Below are 27,899 nucleotides of genomic sequence, written 5' to 3'. Positions count from 1 at the left end.
TCTGCCAGAAGCAGAGCCATGAGGCTCAATCATAACAGGAATGGCCCAGGGTGATATCATTAAGTGATATGCATTATCAATGTCTTCATTTAATTATATGGCACCTTCAAAATATATGGAGATATACAAGTAAAACAGCCCAAAAGAGTGAGGCATGCCAAAAGTATATAATATTCAGAAGGATGGAATAATAAAATATAAACTTATATAATACATTTGTAAAACAAGTTATCCAAATAAAACACACACACACACACAAAATCTATATATATAAAATTGTAATCACACCAAATGTGGCTACAAAAGACATAGTCATCCAACCCATGTCTTTCAATAAAAAAAAACCCTAGAAAAACAGTCCAAATTATGGAGGACGAGGAAGTGCCTTTCTCCCCCTAACTGCCAGTCAGAAAGATAGGTCCTGCTGCTTTTAGGCCCCTGCTGCCTTTAGGCCCTGCCCCTTCATGTCCTAGCAACTCCCTCAGCCAGGCATGTAGCGGGGGGGGGGGGGTTTGAGGGGCTTCACCCCCCCCCCGAAATTCTCAGAATGGTCCGCGAGAAGGCCTTACATTTATTATTTAAACTGTTATGTTTATTCATATCATGATCTGATCACCATGCTTAATATATCCCATATGCATGGAGGTATTGGGATAATGATACAAAAGGTTTGCTAGGGTAGACCCTCCCGCACTCAGACTTACCCCCCCCCCCCCCCACTGCATATACAGTGTTCCCTCACTACTTCGCGGTTCACTTTTTGCGGATTCACTATTTTTCAATAAACTCTAAAAGACTATTATAAATCATAAAAAATTACAATTTACAGCCTAAGGAAGGGAGGAAGGTGAAGCCGAAGGGAGAGAAAAGGAGCCCAAGCAGCAACGGGAGGAGAAGGAGGCGATTTATCAACACACAATTGGTTGATAAAGACTTAAAATAGTGTATAACTACTAAAATAATGTATAAATATTAAAATAAATATAGCATCCCTACTTTGCGGATTTTCACTTATTGCGGGTGGTCCTGGAACCTAACCCCAGCGATAAGTGAGGGAACACTGTACACATAGAAAGAAAGAGAAAATGACAGAACCTAAAGGAGCTATTTCTAGATCAAGGTGAAGTGAGGGAATTATTCTTCTCTTATTTAGGGAGGTGAGATCAAGACATTTAATTTAGCTTATTTGCTTCAAGCTGAAAGATAAATACAGAAAAGGGGGTGGATTTGGCACTACAATGGCTGGGAAGGAATGATTAAATACAGAAACCTCCTGGAGTATTTGCAAATTTTAACAAAGCAATTACGATTTCCAAATTATAGCAAGTTGCTATTTTGCTTTTTTGAGTTGGAGAGTTAAACAGAACCCTATTCTCTTGCCTGGAGATGACCCATCAAAACCAGAGAGTCGGGGCAAGCTCTGAGATTTGGCAGCCCTACATCTCACACAAACACATAGTACAAGTTGAATGAGTATCCCTTATCCTAAAATCTGAAACACTCCAAAATTCAATACATAGGTGGCTAAGATAATGATACCTTTGCTTTCTGATGTTCAAAAACATTGTTTCATGTGCCAAATTCTTAAAAATATTGTTTATAAAATTACCTTCAGACTATTTGTATAAAATGTATATGTGTAGACTTGGGACCCATCTCCAAGTTAATTATTCCAAAATTTGGGTAAAAAATCAGAAATTCAAAACACTTCTGGTATCAAGCATTTTGAACAAGGACTAATTGACCTGTAAAAATCCAATAGCCTATATCCCTATAGAAATAGACACATGGAATCAATTGCTTAAGACAATGCCCATTGATTTAATGGTTCTACTCTGGTTTGGACTAGCAATTGGATTTAGGCCATGTTTCCTTTATGTTTTAAACATTTATTACTTGGAAACTAATGTAGATGAAAAGCTACACCTGATCCTAAAATTAGCAGCTACTCTTCTCTATATTTAGCCTGGGAATGACATACAATATACACAATTCAAACTGATGTTTGCAACTGAATATTTAAAGTAGTATTCAAAAAGTAATATGAGTGATGAATGAACACTGGCTATACACGAACTGTATACAATGCATCCCTCCCCATACTTAAGTTTCTTTACGAGTTATCAGGCATAGAAAAATATATGTATCTATTTAAAAATGTAAACATATAAATGATTAAAATAGATGATTTATTTTATAATGAATGATTAAATAATTTGTTAGATCCCACTCTGGGTCCCACTCTGGGAGAAAGGTGGCATACATATCAATTAAATTAAATTAATTAATCAAATAAGCCTGCCTTGAAACCTTATACTGTGTGCGATCTTGGATCATCTGTCTAACCCAGTGGTTTCTAACCTTTGGGCCTCTAGGTGTTCTGGACTTCAACTTCCAGAAATCCCAGCCAGTTTACCAGCTGTTAGGAACTCTGGAAGCTGAAGTCCAAAACACCTGGAGGCCCAAAGGTTGGGAACCACTGGTCTAACCAAACCCAAGTAATAATAATAATAATAATAATAATAATAATAATAATAATAATAATAATAATAAAAAAAAAAACTTTATTTATACCCCGCCACCATCTCCCCAACGGGGACTCGGGGCGGCTTACATGGGGCCATGCCCAGAACAGTACAATATAGCAAAATATAAAACAACATATATATATATATATATAACACAGGGTGGGCTGCATGAGACACTTAATTAAAACTTGGGGTGAGAAAAGGATAAGAATACAATCACGGAGACCAGGGACATAAGATAAAAACAATCTAGAGGGTAGATGATGGGGGAGTAACAAAGGAAGTGTGTAATAGTTACTCTCCGAAAGCACATCGGAAAAGCCAGGTTTTTAAATCTTTCCTGAAGGCTAAAAGAGTGGGGGCTTGCCTAATTTCGATGGGCAGTGAGTTCCATAAACGGGGGGCCACAGCAGAAAAGGCCCTCTCCCTTGTTCCCACCAGGCGGGTCTGGGATACAGGCAGTGGCGACAGGAGGGCCTCCCCTGATGATCGAAGAGATCGGGCAGGTTTATGGTAGGAGATACGGTCACGAAGGTAGGTGGGTCCCAAACCGTTTAGGGCTTTATAAATGATGGTCTGCACCTTGAATTGGGATCGGAAAGTGAACGGCAGCCAGTGGAGCTCCTTAAACAGGAGAGTAGATCTCTCCCTGTAACTCGCCCCCGTTATTAATCTGGCAGCCGAGCGTTGGACCAGTTGTAATTTCCGAGCAGTCTTCAAGGGAAGCCCCACGTAGAGCGCATTACAGTAGTCCAGTCTAGAGGTAACTAGGGCATGGACCACCGTGGTCAAATCAGACTTCACGAGGTATGGTCGCAGTTGGCGCACAAGTTTGAGTTGTGCGAAAGCCCTCCCGGCCACCGCCGACACCTGAACCTCAAGCGTCAACGCTGAATCCAGGAGGACCCCCAAACTGCGGACCTGTGATTTTAGGGGGAGTGCAACCCCGTCCAGCACAGGTTGCCACCCAATACCCCGATCAGATGAGCGACTGACCAGGAGAGCCTCTGTCTTGTCAGGATTGATCCTCAGCTTGTTCCTCCTCATCCAGTCCGCCACAGCGGCCAGGCACTGGTTCAGCATCCGAGGGGCTTCCTTGGATTCAGATGGAAACGAGTAGTGGATTTGCGTGTCATCTGCGTAGAGATGGCAACGCCCTCCAAAACTCCGGATGACCTCTCCCAGCGGTTTCATGTAGATGTTAAATAGCATGGGGGATAGGATAGACCCTTGCGGGACCCCACAGGTCAATGGCCAGGGGTCCGAGCAGGTATCCCCCAGCTTCACCATCTGGGAACGGCCCTCCAGGAAGGACTGGAGCCACTGCAGAACCGTGCCACCGAGCCCCATCCCAGAGAGCCTCCCCAGAAGGATACCATGGTCGATGGTATCGAAAGCCGCAGAGATGTCCAAGAGAACCAGCAGGGTCACACTCCCCCTGTCCAGCTCCCTGCGGAGGTCATCCACCAAGGCGACCAAAGCCGTCTCAGTACTGTGCCCAGGCCTTAAACCAGACTGTGAGCGGTCCAGAAAATCAGTGTCATCGAGGAACTCCTGGAGCTGCGTGGCAACCACCCGCTCCAGAACCTTGCCCAAAAATGGGAGGTTGGAAATTGGTACTCAACAGGGGTCTTTCAGATTATCTTCAGATGCATATATTCAAACATTGTTCTATTGATATGTTCTCCAACAGCTTAGCCCAGATCTGGCACCAACACATAACATCTTTGGACAGGCTGTCAAGATCTCAGTATCCTGGTGGAACTCACTGGTGCAAATGCCTGCTCCAGGTCCCTGGAACAGAATTATTGCGTAGCATTTTGGGAAATTTAAATGTCCACTGCTGCAACAGTCATCAAATAAATTCACATTCATGAAATCACCAGTGTAGGAAGAGGGTACTTCGGCAAGAGTTCCCTCAGAACTGTGGAACCTCACAACCTTCTCTGAACCCTCTTCTAAATAAACCTGAATAAAAAAGTAGATTATAAAGTAGTTATGTTTGAAGAGATCATTGTATTTAGAGTCCTGCCTGGGAGAAAAGTAGCTGAGAGAAAGCTGTGCGTGGCGATGAATAGGGGAGTATAAACTTGAGAATCCTGAAATCAAGAGATGTTAGTTGTCTGGTCACTATGCTTTATTAGTTCTCTCCACAAACAAACAAATAAATAAAGTGGCTATATTAAGGAATCAGGTCAGTTACTGCCTGAAGAAAAACAAGTCAGATTCACTTTTGGTTCTCTGGCAGTAAATGTTCCAGTACGCGTTTCTTGCTAAACAGAAAGAGCATAAGAGCAAGCTTCCAACCTGAAAGGCCTCGTGCTCTTTTGATTTCACTGAGTGTGCAGATAATGTTTGCCTCCATTTGCACTCACTTTTTAGAGAAAGAGTTTTGCTGCACTGGTTATGCTACATATATCACTTTACTTAAATCTTAGTATTTTTCCTTCTATAAATTTACACTCATGGTTTCCATATTAACAAGTTTTATTTTAGTGGTTATGACTTTTGTTTCTCCTTTGTGGAGCATTGTGAATGTGAACTAAATGTGGAGAAATCGCACATGGGAGTTTATTCCATATCAGCCAAGAATCAAACCCATTCCTCCCCTCTTCTTCCTGCTATGTAAAGTAGAGGAAAAAATATTTCTTAATATAATCCCGTTCCACACAGATGTATAAAATCCACTTTGAAATGGATTATATGGCAGTGTGAACTCAGATAACCCAGTTCAAAGCAGATATTATGAATTATCTGCCTTGGGTTATATGTCTGTGTGGAAGGGCCCCCAGTCTTTCCATTGGCCCTTTTGACGATACAGTGTGGACTATGATAGAGCTTCATTTACAAGATACACTTTAGTGGAGTATCCACAGGATGTAAGAACTGCTCATCCCAAACGTTTGGAACATTAGCATGCCAGCTAATGTATTGCTGTTAGTGTTGATTTCAAGTGACATCCAGCCTGGTGTAGTAGTCTGAGTGTTGGATTAAGACTCTAGGAAATAAAGTCTTAAATCCGCACATGGAAACCCACTTGGTGACCTTGGTCAAGTCCCACCCTCTCAGCTTCAGAAGAAGACAATGCAAACCTCCTCTAAACAAATGTTGCCTATACAAGGTCATCTTACAATTACCATAAATTAGAAACGGCTCAAAGGGATGCAACACTAAACAATAATAAGAAATTAATTCTAAAATATTTCCATAATACCAATCTTTTTAGAGCATTTGTGTGAGTGATTATTACTTTTAACTGTTGCTATTAATAAAATTGCTACAAATGGCAAACACTCCCTGTTTTTCAAAGTATCCCATCAAACCAACAAAGTAATACGAACCATCATCATTATTTAAATGTTAATATATTTGACCAATGATACTCATTCTAGACATAGAGGTACATGCCTCGGACACATTCCATTTGGATTTTGGGTACAATTCAAAATGCTGCTTTTGACTTGGATTTGTTGGGTGGGGGGTTGCTTTTGCTTTCCTTTGAGTCTGAGGGAGTGTGACTTGCCCAAGGTCACCTAGTAGGTTTCTATGGCTGAGTGATTTTCATAGTCATAGTCCAACATTCAAATCACTCAAACTACTACATTACACTGGCTCTCCCAAAAACCTCCTAGTCTTATTTAAACTGCTTGGTTTCATTTATAAAATGGAATACACATTTATGACATTACTAATAAATAGTAAAAGAAACCCTTCTGAAGAGGTTGCAAAAGGTTAGGTGGCATGTCACAGTGAGCATAGTCCAATTCATATTTCATGAAAATGCACAAACATCACACATATTTAGAAATGCAAGGGAAGGTATTTGGTCGTATCCTCCAGTGAAACAAAGAAGACAATTTATATATGTTTAAAGGTGGCGATGAAGTGCAAATCTTCTAGGGTTTTTTGCACATCCCCTCCAGAAATTCCAGTTGGAAACACAATTTACCTTAGGCTTTTAGTGTTTTATGTGAGCTATCCCTCTGTTTCACACGTCTTGGTGCAATGAAGTTGCTTTGCAAGCAACAGAAGTAAAAGAAATTGTCGTCATAGGCACAATGCAATATTAATGAATGCATTAAAAATGTATGTTCCACTTTAGTATTGTTTAAATACTATACTATATCTGAAATTACGTACGGATGCTTAAAGGCAGGAGATAATATCAGAAAACATCTCAATATCTTTTGAGAAAAGAGTTCCGTATAGAGGCCTAATATTGCTTGCTCTTATCATTAATTAAAATAAGAAGGCGGGGGAATGCAACAATATTACAGTCCACAGGCAAGACAATCCAAATAGTTAGATCTTATTAAATCTATGCCTATAGAGATTGGTAAACCTGATTTTGCGGCCTGTGACCTTTCCTTATGGCCCTGATTTAAAACAGGATCACAAAATTCTGCTGAATTAGGTAGGCTATGGCACTTGGAAGTGTTAAAGACTGAACTGTCTTTGAAGATCAAATGAAATCAGAGAGAACAGCCATCAGTACACCTTCCATCCATACATCCAGTACTACCCCCGTATCCATGGGGATATGCAAAACTGTGGATAAAAGAGAACCCTATTGAAATGAAGGACTTCTGGCCTGAGAGTACCACAGAGTTATGAAGACCTTTAAAATGACTAGAAATTATATATTTTGTCAGATGTGGATAAATGAAACTACAGATACTGGTCACATGGATACAGGGGTCATACTGTATGTACCTGGAACCAACCCATGTGTTTCCTTCTTTGGTTTTTTTTTTTTTTGCTTTCCTTGGTTTTTCAAAAAGAAACTTCAGAAGGGATTACTTACAAGTGAGTGTGCATCAGAATCACTCAATATGATCAAAGGGAGAAGAATGGTATATAAATTAAATACATAAATAAATAAATAACAACTGTTCAGGATTGGACTAAAGCTTTTTTAATGTCCAGCATTTTATTTTTGGCATTCTTGACATGACATGGCTTTGTTAAAGGACAACCAGATGCTATGGGAAGCCCATTCATAGGATGTGGCTACAATAACATCTTTCTGCTGGTGTTTTCCAACAGCTGATAATATAAAGGCATGCTGCCATTGGTACTAGACAAGCATTTTTAATGGGATTGTCCTCGTTACATCTGATGGTATAGAATTCTGTACTTTTAATTATGATTTTCTTTGATATTGAGATCCCACTATTTAATTTCAACGGCCGGTGCCAGGCTCTAGGATTATGGGAGGTAAATACAAAGAACAAAGGATAAACCATCTCCATATAATGCATACATTTATATACATTTGTTGTGTGTCTTTTTATTCACTTTTGATCTAGTCAGAAATCTTCAGTGTTTTCAGATCTTATATCTGTAAATTTGCTCTATCCTCTAGATATTTTGCTCCTTCTTTAGGCACCTTTTCCAACAATAAAATACCCTTTTTGACATCTGATCAGCACAGTAAATAGTATTCCGTTTATGCCTGCATCATAGATTTCAAGAATGTTATTATAATATCAGCAGTTTTATTTATAACGTGCACTTGGCCATGGAAACCCACAGGGTGACTTTGGGCAAATCCCATTTTCTCAAGTTCAGAGCGATTCAAAGGCAAATTCATTTGAATAAATCTTGGCAAAGGGAACTCCATGATAAGTTCCCTTTAAACCATAAATCAGAAATAAGTTGAAGGCACACAACATCAATTTGCCTTCCATGCGATTTTACTATCACATTTTAACGTTTCATATTTTAGCCTTTTTGTGAACCATCCTAGATACCAAGCTGGAAGAAAGGCAATGAGCAACCTTTCTATATATGTGTGATGCCTTGCATTAATTGTCTTAATTATATTTAAATTTGGTTTATTCCTGTCTTTCTTCAGTTTTGTAGAGAAGCGGAGCCAAATGTTTTTAAAATAAATAAATGCTGCTTTGTCTGCTCTTCAGAATGATGTTACTTGAACCAGGTTTGATTTCTTATGGTGCATCTTTCTTACTTTCTGTAAGATCCCTTATTGGTTGAGATTGCAAAAATATAATATTAAAGAAATGCATGGGTCTAAATATGGACGTTATTGAATTTTAAAATTTGAAAAAAATGTGGAGTTATGTCTAGTGAGAGTGCCTTATTTTAATTATTTACTGTTACAATCTTTTATTCCAGAATAGTCTGTTCTATTACAGGGAGGACCACAACTCTCAAAATCACTGGGGGGTGGGGTCAAGAAGATATGAAAAAAATGATGAAATTCAGGTGTTCCTGCACAAGTCGAAGTCCTTCCCATGACTGCATATAATCTAGGTGCAAAATGTGTACTCTGCTATGTGTTCTGCATATTTTTTCAGGCACTTTCTAAGTAGAAATGAGCTGGGCTTGCATAGAAGAATGCCCTGCACCATTGCACTGAACATTGTTCAAAAGTATGGTCTTATAGAAGACAATGTATTCACATCTACCTTTACAAATATTTTTAGGTACCCATGTCATGGAGGGTTCTGGAAGAATGGTTGTCACGGCAGTAGGAGTTAACTCTCAGACAGGCATCATATTTACCCTGCTAGGTGCTGGTGAAGAAGAGGAAAAGAAAGATAAAAAAGGTACACATGTCATCCTATCTTTTAGCTGTTTCCTAAGAGATGTCTGTGTTTACTTGAATTTATACTGATGTAGTCACACCTGATTATGAGTCCTGGCTTCTGAAGACCTTAATAACTTCCATGGGTTAGAAGTGTATCTGATCTTTTGAGAGATGTAAACCTTGTCAAGTTAAAGAAGTGAAAGGTAAGAAAGTGGTTCTAAATCAGCTGTATTGTATACACTTCAGCTGAACATAATTGTGTATTTATACTTTAATAAAAAATTCAAATGTTCATATATTCAAAATTCATAACAAATTAAAAATTTGCATAATAAATTCATTGTTCTAGTATAAATTGAATATGTTATTGTTCTAGTACATTCCTGACTTAATTAAATTGTCAAGAAATGAACATAAACTCTTAATTTTAACTATTAAATATATTTGCATAAAATTGTCCCCTGTATAAATATATTTAGATTTATTTTATTTCTACTTCTATAACATGGATGTCTCCTTCTACTTTATACAATATGCAAATAACACTGATTAATTTTTGTAATTAAATGGTTCCAAGCCACCTATCTGAACTCTGATGAATAGTTTGAGAGTTAAGGGGAATTTATTCAACTGTGTAGACACACTGGGAACAGTAGGCGCACTCAAATAAAATGATTTCAGCCATGAGAGGAAGGCAGCTTAATCAATGAAGCAGAATATTTGGATCTAATAGAATACCTGGAGGCAGACTACCTAGGAGCTTCCCTTAATAGACTACCCCTGGAAATGCTGTTTATGTTTTGTGGAAAGTGATGCAGATATTACTGCCATGTTTCCAGAGAGAGGCAGCTATTTTTATCATTTCAACTTTTGTGAACCCTAAAACCAGGAGTAACTGCTAAGACTACAGGGGTATATGGAAATTAATCATAGGTTTATCTTGAAGTATTTTTGTTGTTTTTATTGTTCATAGCTTTTCACTTCAGCAGCTGCACTATGCTAATGTTGTACAATTGATAAATTTTGTTTTATCGAATCGTACAACATTAACATAGTCATCAAATCTTTTGTTAAAATAAAAAACATAAAATTATACTTTCTCAGATTTTTACCAATCTGTTCCATAATTCTAGTGTCCCTATGCTGATATCACAGTCTGAAATCCAGTTAAGATGGCATTTATTGTGATTAGAATTTGGTAGGGCAAGGGGGAGAAGGAGGAGAAGTTCTCATTGAGCAAATCCACTTCCACTTGTGTGATTTTGTATTCCATCCTGGGTGTATTCAGATTGTTGTGTCCATTTTCTCTAAGTAAATTATGTCTTGCTATATGTTATATTAATGTGATAAGTGGAACACAGGTAACCAAGGACTTTTAAGGTTGTTTTAAAAAAAAATTCAACTTTTAAAAATTCTATTGTGAATATTTTTAATTATTTGGAAGCTGCCTTGGGTCCCATCTTGGAAGAAAGGCATCATACAAACACAATAGATAAATCAATCAATCAATCAATACTTAACACATTTTAAAGAGTCAACATTTAAAATAAAAGCCCACACTACCTCTTTTTGCCTTGTGTATCACTATATAAATGTATATATTTTTTCTTTAAGTGAAAACATCTAGTCTAATTATCAATGGTTTTTTTCTTGAAATAGTGTGCAGTTCTTTTTTATCCGGCATTGTCTTTTTTTCTAATCTTTTTTTTAAAAGACTACCCACTAATTTACATTGCCAACTAAGGGATAGGTGTGGGGAAAGATTCATGTTTGTCACATATCTTTCATTATACATCCACTAAAACATCTAATGAAATGCTTTCAAAATTCATTCTCCAATCATTCAAGCAAGCCTCAGGCTGCATGGAGTTGCAATCCTCCAAGCACTGTTCCTGTCTTCTCACTATTTGTTTAAACAGGGCTTGGGCATGGTTCCAGCATGAACCCCTTTGAAAAAAGCTGTGGTCTACAGCAACAGTGCTCCTTAAACTAGCTCCCTATTTTTTAAGCACAAACATCATACATTAATTGTATGTATGCTTGAAGCTTTTGAAAGCCTACCAATCACATGTATTTGCATTTCAGTTTTCTATAGCATATGCCTTTCTTCCTCATTAACATTCTGTAAAAATCATCATGCAGGTGTGAAACAGGAAGATGGACATCCCGTTTCAGGTAGAGTAAGAAACCTTCCATCTCAAAGGAGAATATGGGCTTTTTTTTGATAAAGGGGCTGTCCTGCAAATGGTGCTACAAATCAAGCAGAGAAAGATCTGAGTGAATGGTCAAGAAAACTTATATTTGCTATTTGGTTGTAATTGAAATGGGGATTTCAATTTGGACTACATTCTCCTTCCTTTTATACAGTTGTTCTCTGATTACATCTTTGCAAATTCTTTATCCATTTAAACTGTGGGTACAAAGCAGAGACTACACTCATTAATCTAACTTTTATTGAACACTTAATGTTCTAACCAGCCCAGCTTAAAGACTCAAACTTTAAGAGGATCCAGTCAGGCCTTTGGTGAGTGGGTGCTGGACAGGCACAGGGAATAACAACAGACACTGCAATTAGTAGGTATTCCTCCTCAATGAATAGGAGTGGATCTACACTGAACGTTTATGCCAAGGCTGATCCAGCATAGTGTATGCTGGATCAGCCCCAAGGGAGGTTGGATAGGCGCTCCCCTGACCACTGCAAAGTTGGGAGGGGTTCCTGCTATCCAGCAATGCTAAACCTAGTTCAGTGCCATTGGAGAGCAACCATTAATGTCCCTCCCATTCTCCAGTGGTCAATGGTTATGACATCAGTCCTCCCAGTCTCTTATTGCCTGCAATGTCATCAGACAGGGTGATGAGGAGGCAAGGAAGAGGGAGAGGAGGAAATGCCCTCTCCTCTCCCCTCTCTTCCTCAATCACCGCCTTGCACCATCCAACATCACGACAGGCAATGGCCAACAGGTAGGTCCCACATTGCAGCCAGAGACCACTGGGACATGGAGGATGGGAGAGGACGGTGAGTGTCATCCTGTGTCCCTTAGCTGCCTGAGCACAAGAAACACAGGATGGCAGTTAGAACAGTTGCATCTGTTTCTGCAGAGGACCTAGCCCAACTTCTCAGATGAGCCCAAAGTTGGAGGGACTTTGCATAGTGGGCTAGAATTCGGATACTCCCCCATTCTGATTAACACAGGACAAGGCCATGTTAAGGTGCCCTTGCCTTGCTTTACCCTGGATCAGCTTCATTTGGCTGCCATAAAGCTGATCCAGGCTCATTCCACAGTACATAGTCAATGTAGATGTACCCAAAGTTCTTTTGAAGTTCCTAGTTCTTTTAAAAGATGTTGAACCCAATGTCCATGAGTAGCAGCAAATTCCAGACATTACCTATTATCTGAGGAAAGGAGATCCCATTTTGTAGGTTGAGGAGATGCTAAATGTTGCTCACTATTGCATTGCTACCCACTATAATAGCAAATCACATTGCTAACTCACTTGGACCAGATGCCGATTCTTGACATGATTTGTGTGTCACTAAAAAGTAACCAAAATCAGTTTTTTCCCCTGAAATATGTATACCTTTCAAAACCAAATGTGTTTGAAGGTTCAAAAGTTAATTTTAAAAACTCAAAGAAACAAACAAAGCTATTTCAGATCAGACATTCACTGCGGATTGTTCACTCAGCTCTGGCTCTTCAACATTTCAATCTATACAAAATCTTTATGAAACCTCCGCTTTCTTCTGCTGTGAAGGAACATCTTGCCTGACCTATCCCTTCTTTATAAAGCATACTTTTGACATCTTAGAACTGTGATTTTATTTTATTTTTCTATCTCCATCTAATACTAAAGGAAAGAAGAACAAGAGTACTGAGAATAAACGTATTTGATCAAACTTGAACTGACTCTATAGAGAGAGTGTCAGACATAGCTAATTGATGTACTGTTGGGTTTCCCTAAATCACTGTTACACATATCATGGTAGATGCCTTCTTGGGAATAAGTCCCACTGAACTCAGTAGAGCTTGGTTCTGATTAGGCATGTAAAGGACTACACTGTGAAATATGTGCTTTAGTGTTTTGTTTTTAAGGAATTGAGCATTTTAAATAGGGTACCTTTTAGATGCATGTATAAAGTGGATTCATTCTAGATGCAGTAATTTAAATGCAGGTATTTAAACATTTTTCCCGTAAGTTTCATTTAAAATCATTTTAAAAAGAAAGAAGGCAAGTGGAAAGGAAGAAACTGAAATACTATGTAAAGTCAGTTTTCACCAACTGTGTTAACTCTGTTAAATGTCTTTCACATTATTTTTTGTAATATTCCACATATGAGTTTTTGTTCCCCACTTTTGTAACATTCTTTTTTTAAAAACATTATGTTGCATACTTTAAAACAAATCTGTTTTGGAGAAGAAAGAAAAATGAAGCCACATTAGTCCATAAATGTTCTTGTTTCTGTCATGTGAATTTGTTCATATTATTATGATTTACTCTTTTTTTTCTTTTATTCATTATTGCTCAGTAGATTCTTCCCATACCTCCTTCCATCCTCCTTCAACTACAGATGGGGCAGCAGGTGCAAATGCCACTGATAATGCAAATACCAGCTTAGTCAATGGTACGTTAAGAACACCTAGCTTGTTTTATTTGACGGATTTCTCTCCTAACTATATAAGCTTCCCTCTTTCTCTTCTGAACTGCACAGATGTTGTATGTGCATGTGATTACCATGTGAGAGCTCCTATTGTACTGCAGCTTATAAGAGATGCCACAAATCCCATTTTTTGTACTAGCCAGCCAAATCTTTTGTTTCTCACTGAAGCAACGATGGGGTGAGAAAAAGTAGGAATTAAGGAACCGTTTATTGCTGACCCAAATGATTTCAAACAACTTACAAATAAATCTCAAACTTGTTTTCCCCTCCCACAAGGTTTTCAGTGTCAAACTGGTCTTCCTGTGTTTTTAAAAAAATACATATTTGAAAAGAGAGCATGATTGTGGATTATGTTTTTTGTCCTGTTTATTCAATGTGGCACTCTCATAAGTATTCATAATCTCAATGTAGTTTTGGGAAAACAATCCTGCTGGGGTCAGGAATCTGGCTTGAACACAACCAGTAGCATTGTAGTGCTTTATTGTGCTTCCCACAAACTTTTGACTCAGCACAAGCTAAGCATTTAGGTGATGATACTAGAGAACCAAACATTGCTATGTGCTCCTGTGCATGTGCTTGGATATGGTTTCATATGTTGTTTTTCTTTTACATGTATAACTTCAGTTCTGAGTCTTCAAATGTGGTTTTGGCTAGCTTCTTGACTTCATTTCTTAGCATGTCCATATGTTAAACTGCTTCATTAAAAAGATAAATTAATAGCAAGTATGAGTGGATGAATTTCAATTTTAATTTTGGAAAGAATACTTACCTTTCTTAACTATTACAATATTTGTGTGTGTATGTGTGCGTGTTTTTAGCATCTACCGTATTATTTATTTTCCCATTAATAAAAACAAAGACATAAATATTATACAATGTGTGTTCATGTGATTCATAGTAATGTATGTTTTGCATTCCTTGATTTTTTAAAAAAAGAAGTAGACTGTATTTTCTGAAATCTTAGAGAATCCTAGAGATATTTTATACTCAAGATATTCCCTTATTCTGGAGTATAGGTATTTCAGAATTGCCCCACATAGTAATTTTGCATTTCAACAAAATTTCAGTCCCCAAATTTCTAGCATTGCATGGAGTGAGATATTGAAGACGTTTCACACCTAGGATACTTACATTTTCCTTGGTAACTGTGCCTATTCCTTTTCTTTGGTTGCCTAAATGCTCACATGACATTAATGCAATGCTACAAATTTGTGGACTGAAAGAAAGTATAATTGGGTGGTTTAATTCTTCTTCTTCTTCTTCTTCTTCTTCTTTTTTTTTTTTTGCTCCCCTGTAGCAACACTGCTTTCCCTGTCTGCAATGCTTACTTTTGTATCCTTTGGATGCAATTTGGTCATATAAGAGTGCCCTGTACAAGTGCTCTTAGGCTAGAAGGAAATAAATCACATATTCAGTCTATTCTTGCAAGATCCTGGGGCCAGGAAATGTATTGAACTCTCATTTTAGCCATGATCTTTGAGAGCGCAAGGTTTCTAAAGACACAAAAAGAGCACAAGGATAAAGAGGCTTGAACTTCACAGGAGGAATAAACTGAGACCAGGACTTAGATTGTTATTTTCAGCTTATTTCTATTTGCTAGTCCTAACTAGAATATGGCTTTTGAATCTGTACTGACCAAAACGGATTCAGTTTAAAACAGGATCAGCAATTGTACTTAAGTGTGTGCTGTGCTGCTCATTTAAATTTTACCAGACCAATGCATTTTTTGAATTGAACAGAGGATTGCTAAATCATATTAAAACTATGCTTTTTTTTGAAGCTGTCATCACTTCTGAAGTCCATTTATCATGAGGCAAGGAGTGCTATGTGAGGAAAATGAGTCTAAATATATTATAGGCAGTTTCACACTTCTTTGGATTCTGGTGAATAGGAATTCATATAATCTTTTTTCTGGCTCTGGATACACCCAAGTCCCATTTGCTTGTGAATCGTATTGGAATCAAAGTCTTTAGAAATTTGCAAGATCACACTCTTAATATTATCACAGTTCACATTCGCTCCTCAGGGAACTGTGAAAGTATTTTAAAATGACAGTTTAATAGTTAACTGTGAAGACGGTCCCAGAAGCAAGAAGAGAGAGAGAGAAGAGAGATTGATGGGAAGGTGGGAGGAAGATTGGCAGCTGTCTTATGAAGGCTGCACAGTGAACTATTTAATTTTAGTAGTGGAAGGAAAGTGGTGGAAGCTGGGAAGGGGTGGGAGAGAAAATGAAAGGCCTTTATTCCCCTTTATGCTTTTTTTATGCCTATAACATAGGAACAAATCAACTGAGTCCTTTTGGTTCTTGGTTAATCCCATTAATACTGCAAAGAGAAAGACAATTTCTTCACCCATGGCAAAACATTACCAAGTAGAGTGCTTTGAAATGAAAAGAAAGATCAGCCCAGGAGAACAAAATGCTCCCAGAAAAACTCACCATTTTAGTGGTTCTGAGGTGCAAAAGTAGTTGCCACCACAAACTTCCTGCAAAATTAATAAATTGGCACAAAATGAGCAGTCGGGGAAGGTTGTCCATCAAGTACAGGAATTCTGAACTGTAGCCTTGGAATACAAGGCTCCACCAAAAACACAACACGTCCTGCTCCCACACAAAATTGGAGAGTACCTACCCTGAATTAAAATCCCAGGTCAATCTAGATAAATCAGTAGGAGATAAACTGTAGCTTTGTTTAGACTTGAAGCTTTTAAAAAATTTAAATAGAAATACAACAAACAAATCTAAACATGCACTTAATTAATACTACTGAATAAAATCACTCTCTATTTGTTGCCAAACATCCGTATGACTCTTTACGCCCTTCACCTTACAGAGAAAACAACATTTAAAATTGACTTTGTACCCTCCAGCCAAACATATCTACCTAAGGAATAGTCATCTTCTCACTACTGTCTACTAAATCATCCTAATTTCTACCTAATAAGTAAAAAAAAGTATAGTTTAATCCACAAAAGCCATGTGTTTCCATATTTTCCTTCTTTGCTAAAGTTAAGGACTCCCAGTCCTTAATAAAGTTGTCCAATGAATTTCTCTTTTATCCAGTTAGATCTATGCATCTGCTATCTCAAACATCTTGAATACCCAATTTTCTTTTACTGGCAAGTTTGTATTTTTCCATTTATTCCCACTCTTAAGACCCTATAGTGCGTTGGTTTCAAGACTAATTTGTTCATTGATCAATCCCAGTAAAAGTAATTCCTGTTCAAGATCTATTTTGGTTTCAAATATATTTTGCATGCTTACATCAGTGCCCAATATTTCTTAGCAATATCACAGGTTCACCACATTTAGTAAAATGTACCTTGATGTACTTCACATTTCCAACATAGATTTATTGTCCCCCTTATACATCATAGATAAATTTGTTGGATTCAAATGCCATCTATACATTACCAGAAACATTCAAACCAAAATTTAATATTCTTTTATTCATTAGTTCATATTCTTTCCCAACCCTCCAGCCCATCTAAAAAATGAAACTAAAGAACTTTGGATCTCTTTAGTTTCATTTTCTATTCCCCAGGAAGGTAAGGCAGGACTGTGGCTTCTATGGAGGCTTGTTTTGTTTTGTTTTTAAGGGCTAAACAGGAGGCAGGAAGGGGAGGCTGCCAAAGTCTGGGGAGATGGAATGGCTATGGAAACTGCCTGCTCCATTTGCAATCCCTGGAGACAGTCCTCACTCTCTCCATACCTGCAAAAGTCCAGATTTTTCAGTAGATATCCAGACCTTTGCAGATATCTTTTAAAACTGGAATAAACCTGGATAATCAGGTTTATTCTAGGTTGAAGTGGATTAGCTTGAAAAGACATCTGATTTATGCTTCAATTGCTGGTATTATGAATCCATCACAGATATTGTATCAGTTTGCAAAAAACGAATGGAAGCGTGCTGGCTTTCTGTGCTGCTTTCAGAAGACAGTTTTATCCTGGATCAATTTGTAACTTAACACAGAACAATATTTCATTGAAACTGTCTGTTTATATGATGATGCATTCATTTTATGTATAAGCAAAAATGTGCATTTCATTTACACCTCATATAAACAACTGCTTATGGTGCACAATATCTGCTCATCGTTTCCTGTAGATTGATAATAACTGAAACTATTTTTACTACCACTTTACCTCTGCTAAGTAAGCATGGAAGGAAACAAGCATCTCTCTGTCCTATGCAAGACTAAGAGAAACTCACATCATGAATTATGTTGCTAGTTACAGTTATAAATCTCAGCATAAGAAAACCCTGCATAGAGTCAATCCATGCTTATCTAGCTTCAGGTTGAACGGGAGCTTTGCTTTAAAATAGAGATATGATTGAAACTAACCCAAATCATAATGACATTTAAAAAGGTATACATGCTCTCCTCCACCCCAAAGGTCCTGATTTGTTTCTGTTACATGCTGACAAGTTGTATCAGATTTCATTGTGATAACATGACTACCATTACTGTTTCTACAGAATCATAGACTAGTTATTAGATTATGGTGACCCACCTTTTCCTGCAGAACTGGGAGTCCTTATAGTCTTTATTCCCTTATTTCATTTCTCCCCTTTAAATTTCTCATAAAAACTTGTTACCTTGACACATGTTCACTAGAGTTCTAAAGAAAAATATTGAACATACAGATAAAATTTAATGAATAATTTAAAATAATCATTTTTAAAAGCTATTTACATAAAATACATTTTATTACAAGTAGACCTTGTGTTTTAGAAAGTTTATCTTCTCAGAGGTTAATACTGGAAAATAGTTTTGTGATAACAGATCAGAAATGAATGATCTTTTGTACAGATTGCTACACTTATTGTAATTGCTTGAAACATTTATACCTATTTAAAAAGTGCCAGTCTCAAAAATGCAGAATAAATGAGTACATATTTGTTTTTCTGATCCCAAAGCTTAACTATACGCTTAGAGCTTTATGCATGTTGAATGATAACACATTCATTTCAATGGAGGAAGAAGGTATGTATCTGAAAAACATTTGCATTTATAGCTGTTTCCTCTGTTGAAATAATATGGAATGATTACTTGAATAGGTGGAGATTCTGTATGTATATTATTTTGTGGGAAATAGCCAGACTGGATTGATTATTATTACTGTTTTATTTGTATGGCATTGTTAAGGATTTTAATTGCAATTATGTTCCTTTGCATTTTAAAATCAGAATCCAATGTTTATGTATTTAATTTAGTCATTGATAATCTTGGTAATCAGAGACCTTATAGATTTAGGTAATCTAGTAGAAATCGTGTTGTCGAAGGCTTTCATGGCCGGGATCACAGGGTTGTTGTATGTCTTTCGGGCTGTGTGGCCATGTTCCAGAAGCATTCTCTCCTGACGTTTCGCCCACATCTATGGCAGGCATCCTCAGAGGTTGTGAGGTATGGACCATACCTCACAACCTCTGAGGATGCCTGCCATAGATGTGGGCGAAACGTCAGGAGAGAATGCTTCTGGAACATGGCCACACAGCCCGAAAGACATACAACAACCTAGTAGAAATCATTTGATTATTGGACATTCAGACTGAAATAAACTGCACCAATAACTTTCAGCATCAATCCTTGTCCACTTTTATGCTATAAGGAAAAATCATAACTATATCATGCGTGTCATAATTCTGCTAGTAGATGTCAATTTATCACAATCTGAATAGATGTCAATTTATTACACTCTGAATCATGTCTTGATTTTCAACAACAGTGTGGGAAGGACTATAGAATGTCTTATCATTTAGGAAAATATGTGGGAAATTTCATTCACAGCAAATGGATAATTAGTGTAGTTAACTAAAGTGTAGTTAAAGGAATTTGTGACTGGGCAACTTTAATAAGAATAATAAGAATAATTTTATTTATACCCCACAAGGAGACTCAAAGCGGCTTAGACATGGTAGTGACTTTATGAATGAGTAACCACAAGGTAGTTTGCCTCCAAATAAAATAGTGTAAAGTTGAAATTATGTTCATTTCATTTGTAGGCATTTTAATAAGAATTTAGCTAACTGCACTCATTCAAACTAGTGTCAATGAAAACTTAGGGCAGTATTCTACAGACCTACAAAGCAGGCTCAGTAGGGGCTCCCTCAGCCACCAGAGAATTGGTGGCGAATTCCCACTGCCCAGCAACCCTAATTTTCCTCCCTATCCACATATTGCAGCTGGCCCCAGCTGAGAGAACCCAATGTACTGGACTCTTGGGGCTCGCTGGCTGGGGACCGCCATGACATGGGATTAGGTAGTGGGAAGGGACTGCTATTTTACACCTGCTATCTGATTAGAGTGGCGAAAGACAAGAACATTGTCTCAGTTGAGCCCAAAAGAAGCACCAACCTATCTACTCTCTCTACTGTTGTACCATGTCTGTCCTTTTTGAATGCCTGGGTGGGGAAATGGCCCCCTGAGATGGCACTGGTGCTTTCCCCTCTCCATAGAATGGCCCTTCACTTATACCTGGGTCATATCAACATTCATAATTTTGGCCCCCAAAACTTCCCTTGACTTCTACATTAAGCTGACTTGCAAATGGGTATATATCAGTGGCGGCAAAACTATGAAACACAGTGCTTTCTCTTCTGGCACATCCCCTCCTTTGCCCCTGGGTTTGCTACCCTTCGCTCGTCATCCCCCTGCTCACCAGCCCACTCCCCTGGCCCCCCGGTTCGACCCCCTCCACCCCCCGGTTTGGGCATTCAGTCTCTAAAAGTTCAAATGATTTCAAATAAAGTTTTAAATGCAGTATATTTAAAGGAATTGTTTGGAAACCATGTGAGCCAAATTCCATGCAAAGTTTCATACAGAAATGCAAGTACTAGGAAACATCTGAACAAATTTGCAAATGGAATTTGGAAATAAGGCATTATAAGTAACCATATTCTTCATAACACTTTATATGGAGGTTAGTCAAATATTACAAGGTTATTTTTCCAAACTAAATTAAAAAACTGTTGACTTCTTGATAGTTAATAAGAAATTTTGCCTATTATTTCTAAAATATTGGTGGGGATTTTTTTACCATTCCCCCCTATTTTAGGTTCATTTTAATTAAAAAATAACAACGACATAATATATTATTCATGAAGCAGGGAGCAATAGGTTCTTTATCAAAACTACTAAGTAAGAGCTAATTTTATTACATTTTTAAAAATGGCCTAAATTTCTAAAGACACCAGAGCCCATCTGATCTTAGAAGATACGCAGGGTCGCCTATGTTTAGGACTTGGTTGAGAGAGTGACTATGAATACTAGGTGTTGTAGGCCATATTTCAGAGAGAGGAACTGGTAAAACCACCTCTGAGTATTTCTTGCTTAAGAAAACCCTAAGAAAAGCTTTTTTTAAAAAAAAACAAACCTCATAATTTGTGGTGAATTATATTTGTATTAGAAGAATGGAAAATTGAAATGGACAGCTTCATCCTACCATTAGTGCTTGTTTGTAATGGCCATATCTTTTTCTCCTGCCGAGGTGGATGAAAGTTTAACTAATAAGCCCCACGTTCCCAATCAATAATGCCACTAGCCATTTCAGCGGAGAATCACAACACTTCTGGTTCAGCCATCAGTGAAAGCAGACACTAGAAACATCAAAAAGAAAGAAAGAAAGAAACACTAGTAGGGCCTTTGGGAAGGGAGAAGTTGAAGTTACCTCCACTGAAAATGTTATTTTCTATTCAGTTCTTTGTCAGAAAGGGAGACTCTTTTCCCCTTGAGCTATGGCTGTGGACTGTGGGCAAACAGTTGTATTGTGATCAGACAGAACTGAGGCAGGTACCCATGTACGTTGGGGCAATGCCTTATCTCAGTTTTGCTTTTTTTATCAGATGTAAGCAGTAATGCCCTGAACCTTACATGATACTTTACCTGAGTTTGCATCCAGTGCCCAAAATATGGGTGACATTTTTTACACATAGTTCAGGCAGGTTTGGTCAGTGGTCTGTGTAAACGGATAGTGTACTTCATAATGTTTCAGAAGATTGAAAATGTACAGGATTCTGTAGCAGGTAAATCCACATATAAAATATGCCCAATATAGACTGAAAAGCATTGGCTAGAATCATGTTGAAAATATTATACAAATAATCTTTCCCAGAAAGTCTTATGACATTTTATTGTTCGTACTGTACAATGGAGGAAGCAACAATGGCAAAATAATAAACTGTTGTAATTTTTTCCCCCCTGGAAACTTGATCGTGCATATAAATCCATCAACAATTTGCACTAAAACTTTCTTTGAAACATGCTCATAACTTTTATCAGTGCTTTTTTAAATTTAAATTCCTCCTTGTCATGTTCTGTCTGTATGTACTGATGGTTTACTGCCTGTTTCTTGTTGTTTGTTACCATTTTTACAATATAGGCAAAATGCAGGATGGAAATATGGAAAACAACCAGAATAAAGGTAACCTTACTTCATATTAAAGAAAACTTTAAAAATGTGTTTGTATTTTGTTCAGCAAGTATACTAATAGGAAAATGGGGAGGGGTGTAGTTTGAAATGCTTTAAAATATTGTAGCAAAAAAACCCCCACAGAAAATAAGCTATCCAATCCGGAGCATCAAGTGATACAAGAAACCTATGATTTTTGCTTTCTCACATAGCTAGGTCCTCCAGTGTGACTCTGTAGTCAAGTTCCTCCAGTCATGCTGGAGGAACCTAAAGATTTTTAATGAGAACCTCTTTCTAAGAACCCCTAGGTCCTCCAATGCGATCCTAGAGTCAGCTTTCCAGCAGAAATTGGCCACAGAGTTGTGCTGGAAGACCTAGAAAGTCTTAGACAGTTGCTGCCTCAGGTAAAAAGAATAGTAATTTTTTTTCTGGGTGCAGGTGTTAGATGTGTCTGCTTCTATTCCTGTTCTATACTCTATTGTGAAATGATACTCTGGCTACTATTGTGCAATGTTTGTGCAGCGGAAAATCCTGATAGTGTCATCTAGCAACGTTGAGGTTTAAAAGCTTCAACATAGAGACTTTTATCACATGAGAACTGATTACTACTGGGCTGAAATACACATGAACATCGACCGCAGGGAATTGTACCCAGGAAGTGGTATCTGTTTTTTGTAGCCAGTGCTACTTTACTATTGAAAAGATATTTTTTTTCAGTCTCTTGGGTAACTGGGGTTGAAGGCATTGTACCTGAGATTCTTCCCCACATGGATAATTGCTATTTAATACTTGATAATTAGTTCTGAAAGTAAAACATTTCTATATTTTATATTTATTTCCCATGTAAATGATACATCTAGAGGTGTTCCTTTAATTAACAATTTCCTGCCATTTAATATTGGCTTACTTCAGTGATCTAACAGCAATAATTTGACATGATTTTTTCCTTTGAAGAGAGAATACAAGCAATATAGAAAAACTGAATAGGCTTGTGAGTGTCTGAAAGACCCAGTTGCATTAGAAAAAAATATAACGTCACTTTCAGTCTTACATGGAATTTGAACAGATTACTTATAATCAGTAACAATGTCTTCTTCCTCCTCCTCTTGGAGAATCAGAAGCACAATGTCCTATGTGCCTGACTGGTAAATACTGGGCACTGGAAACATCAGAACAACACAATTACATAAAAGTAGAGCTGGGCTATTACATACCTTCACCCCTTTTGAGTGAGATTTTACAAGGAATGTTTACAATTCATTTTGCCTTATAGCATTTTTATTATCCCATAACAACAACAACAACAACAACAACAACAACAACAACAACAACAACAACAGAAATATGTGGGGTAGATTAATCAAACCAGGGAAGCTCCTATGATACAATTTTAACATACGTCAACTCTTCCATTAACTGGGGTTAAAAATAGCATCATAGCTTGTTAGTGCAAATGTATTTATCAAAAATTAGATGTTCTTATGGATCTTAAACGTTAAAAAATCTCATTGTGGCATGTACAGTTCACTTCAACATATGACGGAAGTATTACCTCATCTTTCATGGGTAGTCAGTTACAGTCACTACGGTCAGGGGGAATTGATATGCAAAAAAAAAAGAGATAATTACCTTATAGCAGAAGTCAAATATTCTTAAATTGGTGAACTGATTAATGTAAGAGAAAGGTTTTCCATCAGTTCAAGAATGTTTACTAGGACTGGATCCTAGGACTTCCTATAGTAGAAAGATATCTCAGAGACTATCGTATCCAAATTCCTGCTGGTACTGGTGACCCGATTTCTCAGTACAAGTGCTATAATGTTAAATAGCTATCCAGCTTTAAAATGTCTTTCAAAAGAGCCATTGCCTCCTCAAATACTGGTAGTCTATAGTTTGCTATACATACTGTGCTAGAATCAACTCCTTCCTCATTTTGATAAGCAAGCCTGTGTTGAGACGTTCTCACATTTAATGGAGAGAACAGAATTTATGTAAGGGCAAAATACTAATAATAAAGATTTTCTTTTTTTTCTATTCATAGAAAGCCATAGTCAAACGCCTACATTTACTGTGTCCTTACTGTCTTTATCCTGGAGATAGAGAAGCAAAAGTACCTATCTGTATATTATATTTAAACTCCTATACAAAAAGCAAGATGAGATTAAAAATTGTTTGAGGCTCATGAGCACATAAAAATAACCCCCTTTGTTGACTATATTCTAAAGAATACATGGTCTTCTTAAAATGCAGAGATCGAACTCCAGAGGTCTTAATTTCTAATTTAAAGTGAGAGGTGATACTGACATTCTTAAATACTTTAATTTCTCCACTTCCTTCTAGCCAAACAGCAGGATGGTGCTGCTGCAATGGAAATGCAGCCACTGAAGAGCGCAGAGGGTGGAGAAGGAGATGATAAAGATAAGAGGAAGGCTAACATGCATAAGAAAGAAAAGTCTGTCCTCCAGGGGAAACTGACTAAATTGGCAGTCCAGATTGGCAAAGCAGGTATGATGCACATTTCATGGGATTGCATATCTACTATAATAAGGAATGTGTTGGAGAGTTCTTGTTGGCAATACATTTCACTGGCTGCGTAAGCACTAAATCCATATTTTAATTCACATTGAATATATCCATTGATTCAAGTGTGGCTTAACAAGTGTAATTTCTCACTAGTGGATTTAGTTCAGATTATCAGTTGCCCCAGTGGCACAGCAGTTTAAACCTCTGAGCTGCTGAACTTGCTGACCGAAAGATTGGCGGTTCGAATCTGGGGAGCAGAGTGAGCTCCCGCTATTAGCCCCAGCTTCTGCCAACCTAGCAGTTTGAAAACATACAATGTGTACCACTTCTGTGGGAAGGTAATGGTGTCCCATGCAGTCATGCTGGCCACATGATCTAGGAGGTGTCTACAGACAACGCTGGCTCTTCAGCTGAGAAATGGAGATGAGCACCAAACCCTAGAGTCGGACATGACTGGACTTAATGTCAGGGGAAATCTTTACCTTTACCTTTACCTTTACCTATAAGTTGCCAATAGAATGGGTGTGCTTTAATTTTAAAAAGTCACCAAATACTATGTACTATATTTTTTCTAAGACCACATCTACACTGATTGCATTACATGCATATAGATTGTAGTATATGTTTTACATGCATTGATAGCATTTCTTTTAAATCATTTTGGTGTGACTAGAAGCAACTGACAGGAAGTCTTTCATGAAGAGAGACTTTCTATGGCTATCGAAATTGCTTATACCAAAAAATTATTTTAGCTTAGTCCCACATCATTACAGATTTCCATATTCTCCTGAGCATTCTTAATATGCAGTGTGTGTGTGTTTATGTATACTCTCAATAACTTCCTGAATATAAGGATCAGAAATGCACTGCAGTAATGCAGGAAAGTTTCAATCATTGATTCACTGTCTAGAAGTAAGTGCCATTGAGCTCAATACTTTGGAATATGGGTTTAAGTTCGTTGTGATGCTTTTTTTTCGTGTAAGGAGCAACCGGAGTTGCTTCTGGAGTGAGAGAATTGGCCGTCTGCAAGGACGTTGCCCAGGGGACGCCTGGATGTTTTGATGTTTTACCATCCTTGTGGGAGGCTTCTCTCATGTCCCCGCATGGAGCTGGAGCTGATAGAAGGAGCTCATCTGCGCTCTCTCCGGGTGGGATTCGAACCTGGCAGCTTTCAGGTCAGCAACCCAACCTTCAGGTCACAAGGCTTTTATCCCCTAGGCCACTGGAGGCTGAAACACAGTGTTTTAGAGGTGTTTTTTAAAAACAATTTTACACTAGAACTTTTGTTTTTGTGTCATAAGATTTTTTTTAAATAAACTTCTAATAAAATATGCATTTTTATTTCTCTTTTTCAGGTTTGGTAATGTCAGCCATCACTGTCATCATTTTAGTATTATACTTCACTATTGAGAACTTTGTAATCAGCAAGAAGCCATGGTTGCCTGAATGCACTCCAATTTATGTTCAGTATTTTGTCAAGTTCTTCATAATTGGTGTTACTGTGCTAGTAGTTGCTGTCCCAGAAGGACTTCCACTTGCAGTTACCATTTCTCTGGCTTATTCTGTCAAGGTACGTAACAGTGTCAAAACCAATCTGAGAAACAAAAGCATTCATGCACAAATATTTTCATTTGTTGTTAGATTTTTTAAACACACACACACACACACATGTGCTTTGTTTTGCAAAGCAGATAAGACTGCACAGTAACACAATTTAAGAAGTGATTGTGTAATGATTCCTAAGTCGACTAACAGCTTTATCATAGTATTGATAGTATTAATAATAATTTAATAGTACAAACATAACATTACTGAACTAAGGCTTTATAGAACACCAGTGTGTTATAGTGGAGGAGGATTAGACCTGGATTATGAGACCTGGATTCACATCTCATGAAGCTCCTTAGTTACTGTTGAGTCAGTTGTTCTTTTTTGAGCTGGCCTAACTCACCGGGACAATGCTAGTATAACCATCTTCTTTGAGAGAGAAAAGGTGGGATGTTAATAACAAGAACCACACTGAAAAGAAGAGGGTCTAATGTAGTGGCTGGAACTTCAAAGTAATCCTTGAGCAAGGTGAAAAGTGGCATCTGGAATTGGGCTTCATACATCCAATAAAGTGTCACAAAGCAGGGAGATATAAATAATAAATACATAAATAAATACTGCCTTATGTCTCCATGGGGAGAGAGGCAGGGTAGAAATAAAGTAAATAATAAATAAAATAGTGATTTTTGCTGCCCTTTTGGAAATTACACAGTAGTGTGATTGGAAAACAATGCAAAGAATGAAGGAATATTTTGATCAAGGCCAATATTATTTTGGTGAAGTGTCATGATATTTATGGTCTACCTTGGCATCAGGACCCCTCATTACTTGTTATAAACCCTTTCTGGTTGTATATCTTTTTCTAAGCCCTTCTTTTCCCAGCTCCATGTGTCATTCATTCTCAAAACAAACAGAAAAACGAACACCAGGTCAGCTCCTCCCTCCCTGCTTGATTTCCTGCTTCCACTAAGAGAAACCATTCACTCAGTTCTGAACGGTGAATTTTGTATAATAGTATCAGATGTGTCTACATATATCAAAATACTGATTTGTTTTAAATACTTTAAAATCTTCTTGAGTTATATTTAACCTCTACTGTGTTTTAAATTGAGAAAGAGAGCGAGAGCGAGATAGACCCTGACACGACAAAGTTTTATATACGGCAATATTAAATTAACCAAGCCAGAGCATTTGAGTAATACATCTTTTCAACTGGAACTCAGTTTACTAATACTGCCCATGGGACCCTGGGATCTATGCACTGCATGCAGAATTTATGTATCGCAGTTATCCTTTGACATTCCTTAAATTATCTTTAGTACTTCTGAGATTTCCTTCAGATTTAGTGGTACCAATGCATTTGGTTTCTACTATTTTTCTGAGGAAATGTTGAATATGTATTGACTGTTCTATTTAGTATTCTATATCATCTCATACCTTTTTATTGTGTTATTTTTTCATTTAATTGCATACGCATATGAAAAATCACATAAATAAAAACACTGTGCAAACCCTGTTTACTTGGTTTCTTCTAGCATCTAACAATGAATGTATATTCTACTGATAGTTTGCATATTAATCCAGACCTTAGCTAATGTAGACCATTCACCTCTAATTTGCAAATGTAAATGCTTTTATAACTTAAAAATCACAGAAGTAAAAATAAACACTTCTTTTATG

At 37.5% G+C, this 27,899-nt stretch overlaps 1 protein-coding gene across 14 annotated transcripts in view; it reads left to right on the top strand.

The window, feature by feature from the left end:
- atp2b2 (ATPase plasma membrane Ca2+ transporting 2) overlaps positions 1–27,899 on the top strand; it is a 352,745-nt gene that overhangs the window by 187,373 nt on the left and 137,473 nt on the right. For 8 of the 14 annotated variants that reach the window (XR_010002645.1, XR_010002644.1, XM_062970002.1 and 5 more), the window contains exons 6-11: positions 8,978–9,100; positions 11,224–11,256; positions 13,607–13,702; positions 22,119–22,160; positions 24,489–24,653; positions 26,027–26,241. Coding sequence is in view for 12 of the 14 variants with exons in the window: in XM_062970002.1 (XP_062826072.1) it covers positions 8,978–9,100; positions 11,224–11,256; positions 13,607–13,702; positions 22,119–22,160; positions 24,489–24,653; positions 26,027–26,241 (674 nt within the window). In the remaining 2 variants the exon portion in view is untranslated. The remainder of the gene's footprint in view (positions 1–8,977; positions 9,101–11,223; positions 11,257–13,606; positions 13,703–22,118; positions 22,161–24,488; positions 24,654–26,026; positions 26,242–27,899) is intronic. The other 6 variants (XM_008105196.3, XM_003217665.4, XM_003217663.4 and 3 more) reach the window with 4 other exon arrangements.

Source organism: Anolis carolinensis, chromosome 2, assembly GCF_035594765.1.
Source record: "Anolis carolinensis isolate JA03-04 chromosome 2, rAnoCar3.1.pri, whole genome shotgun sequence".
Lineage (NCBI taxonomy): Eukaryota > Metazoa > Chordata > Lepidosauria > Squamata > Dactyloidae > Anolis > Anolis carolinensis.
This window is presented reverse-complemented; position numbering and strand designations above follow the sequence as displayed.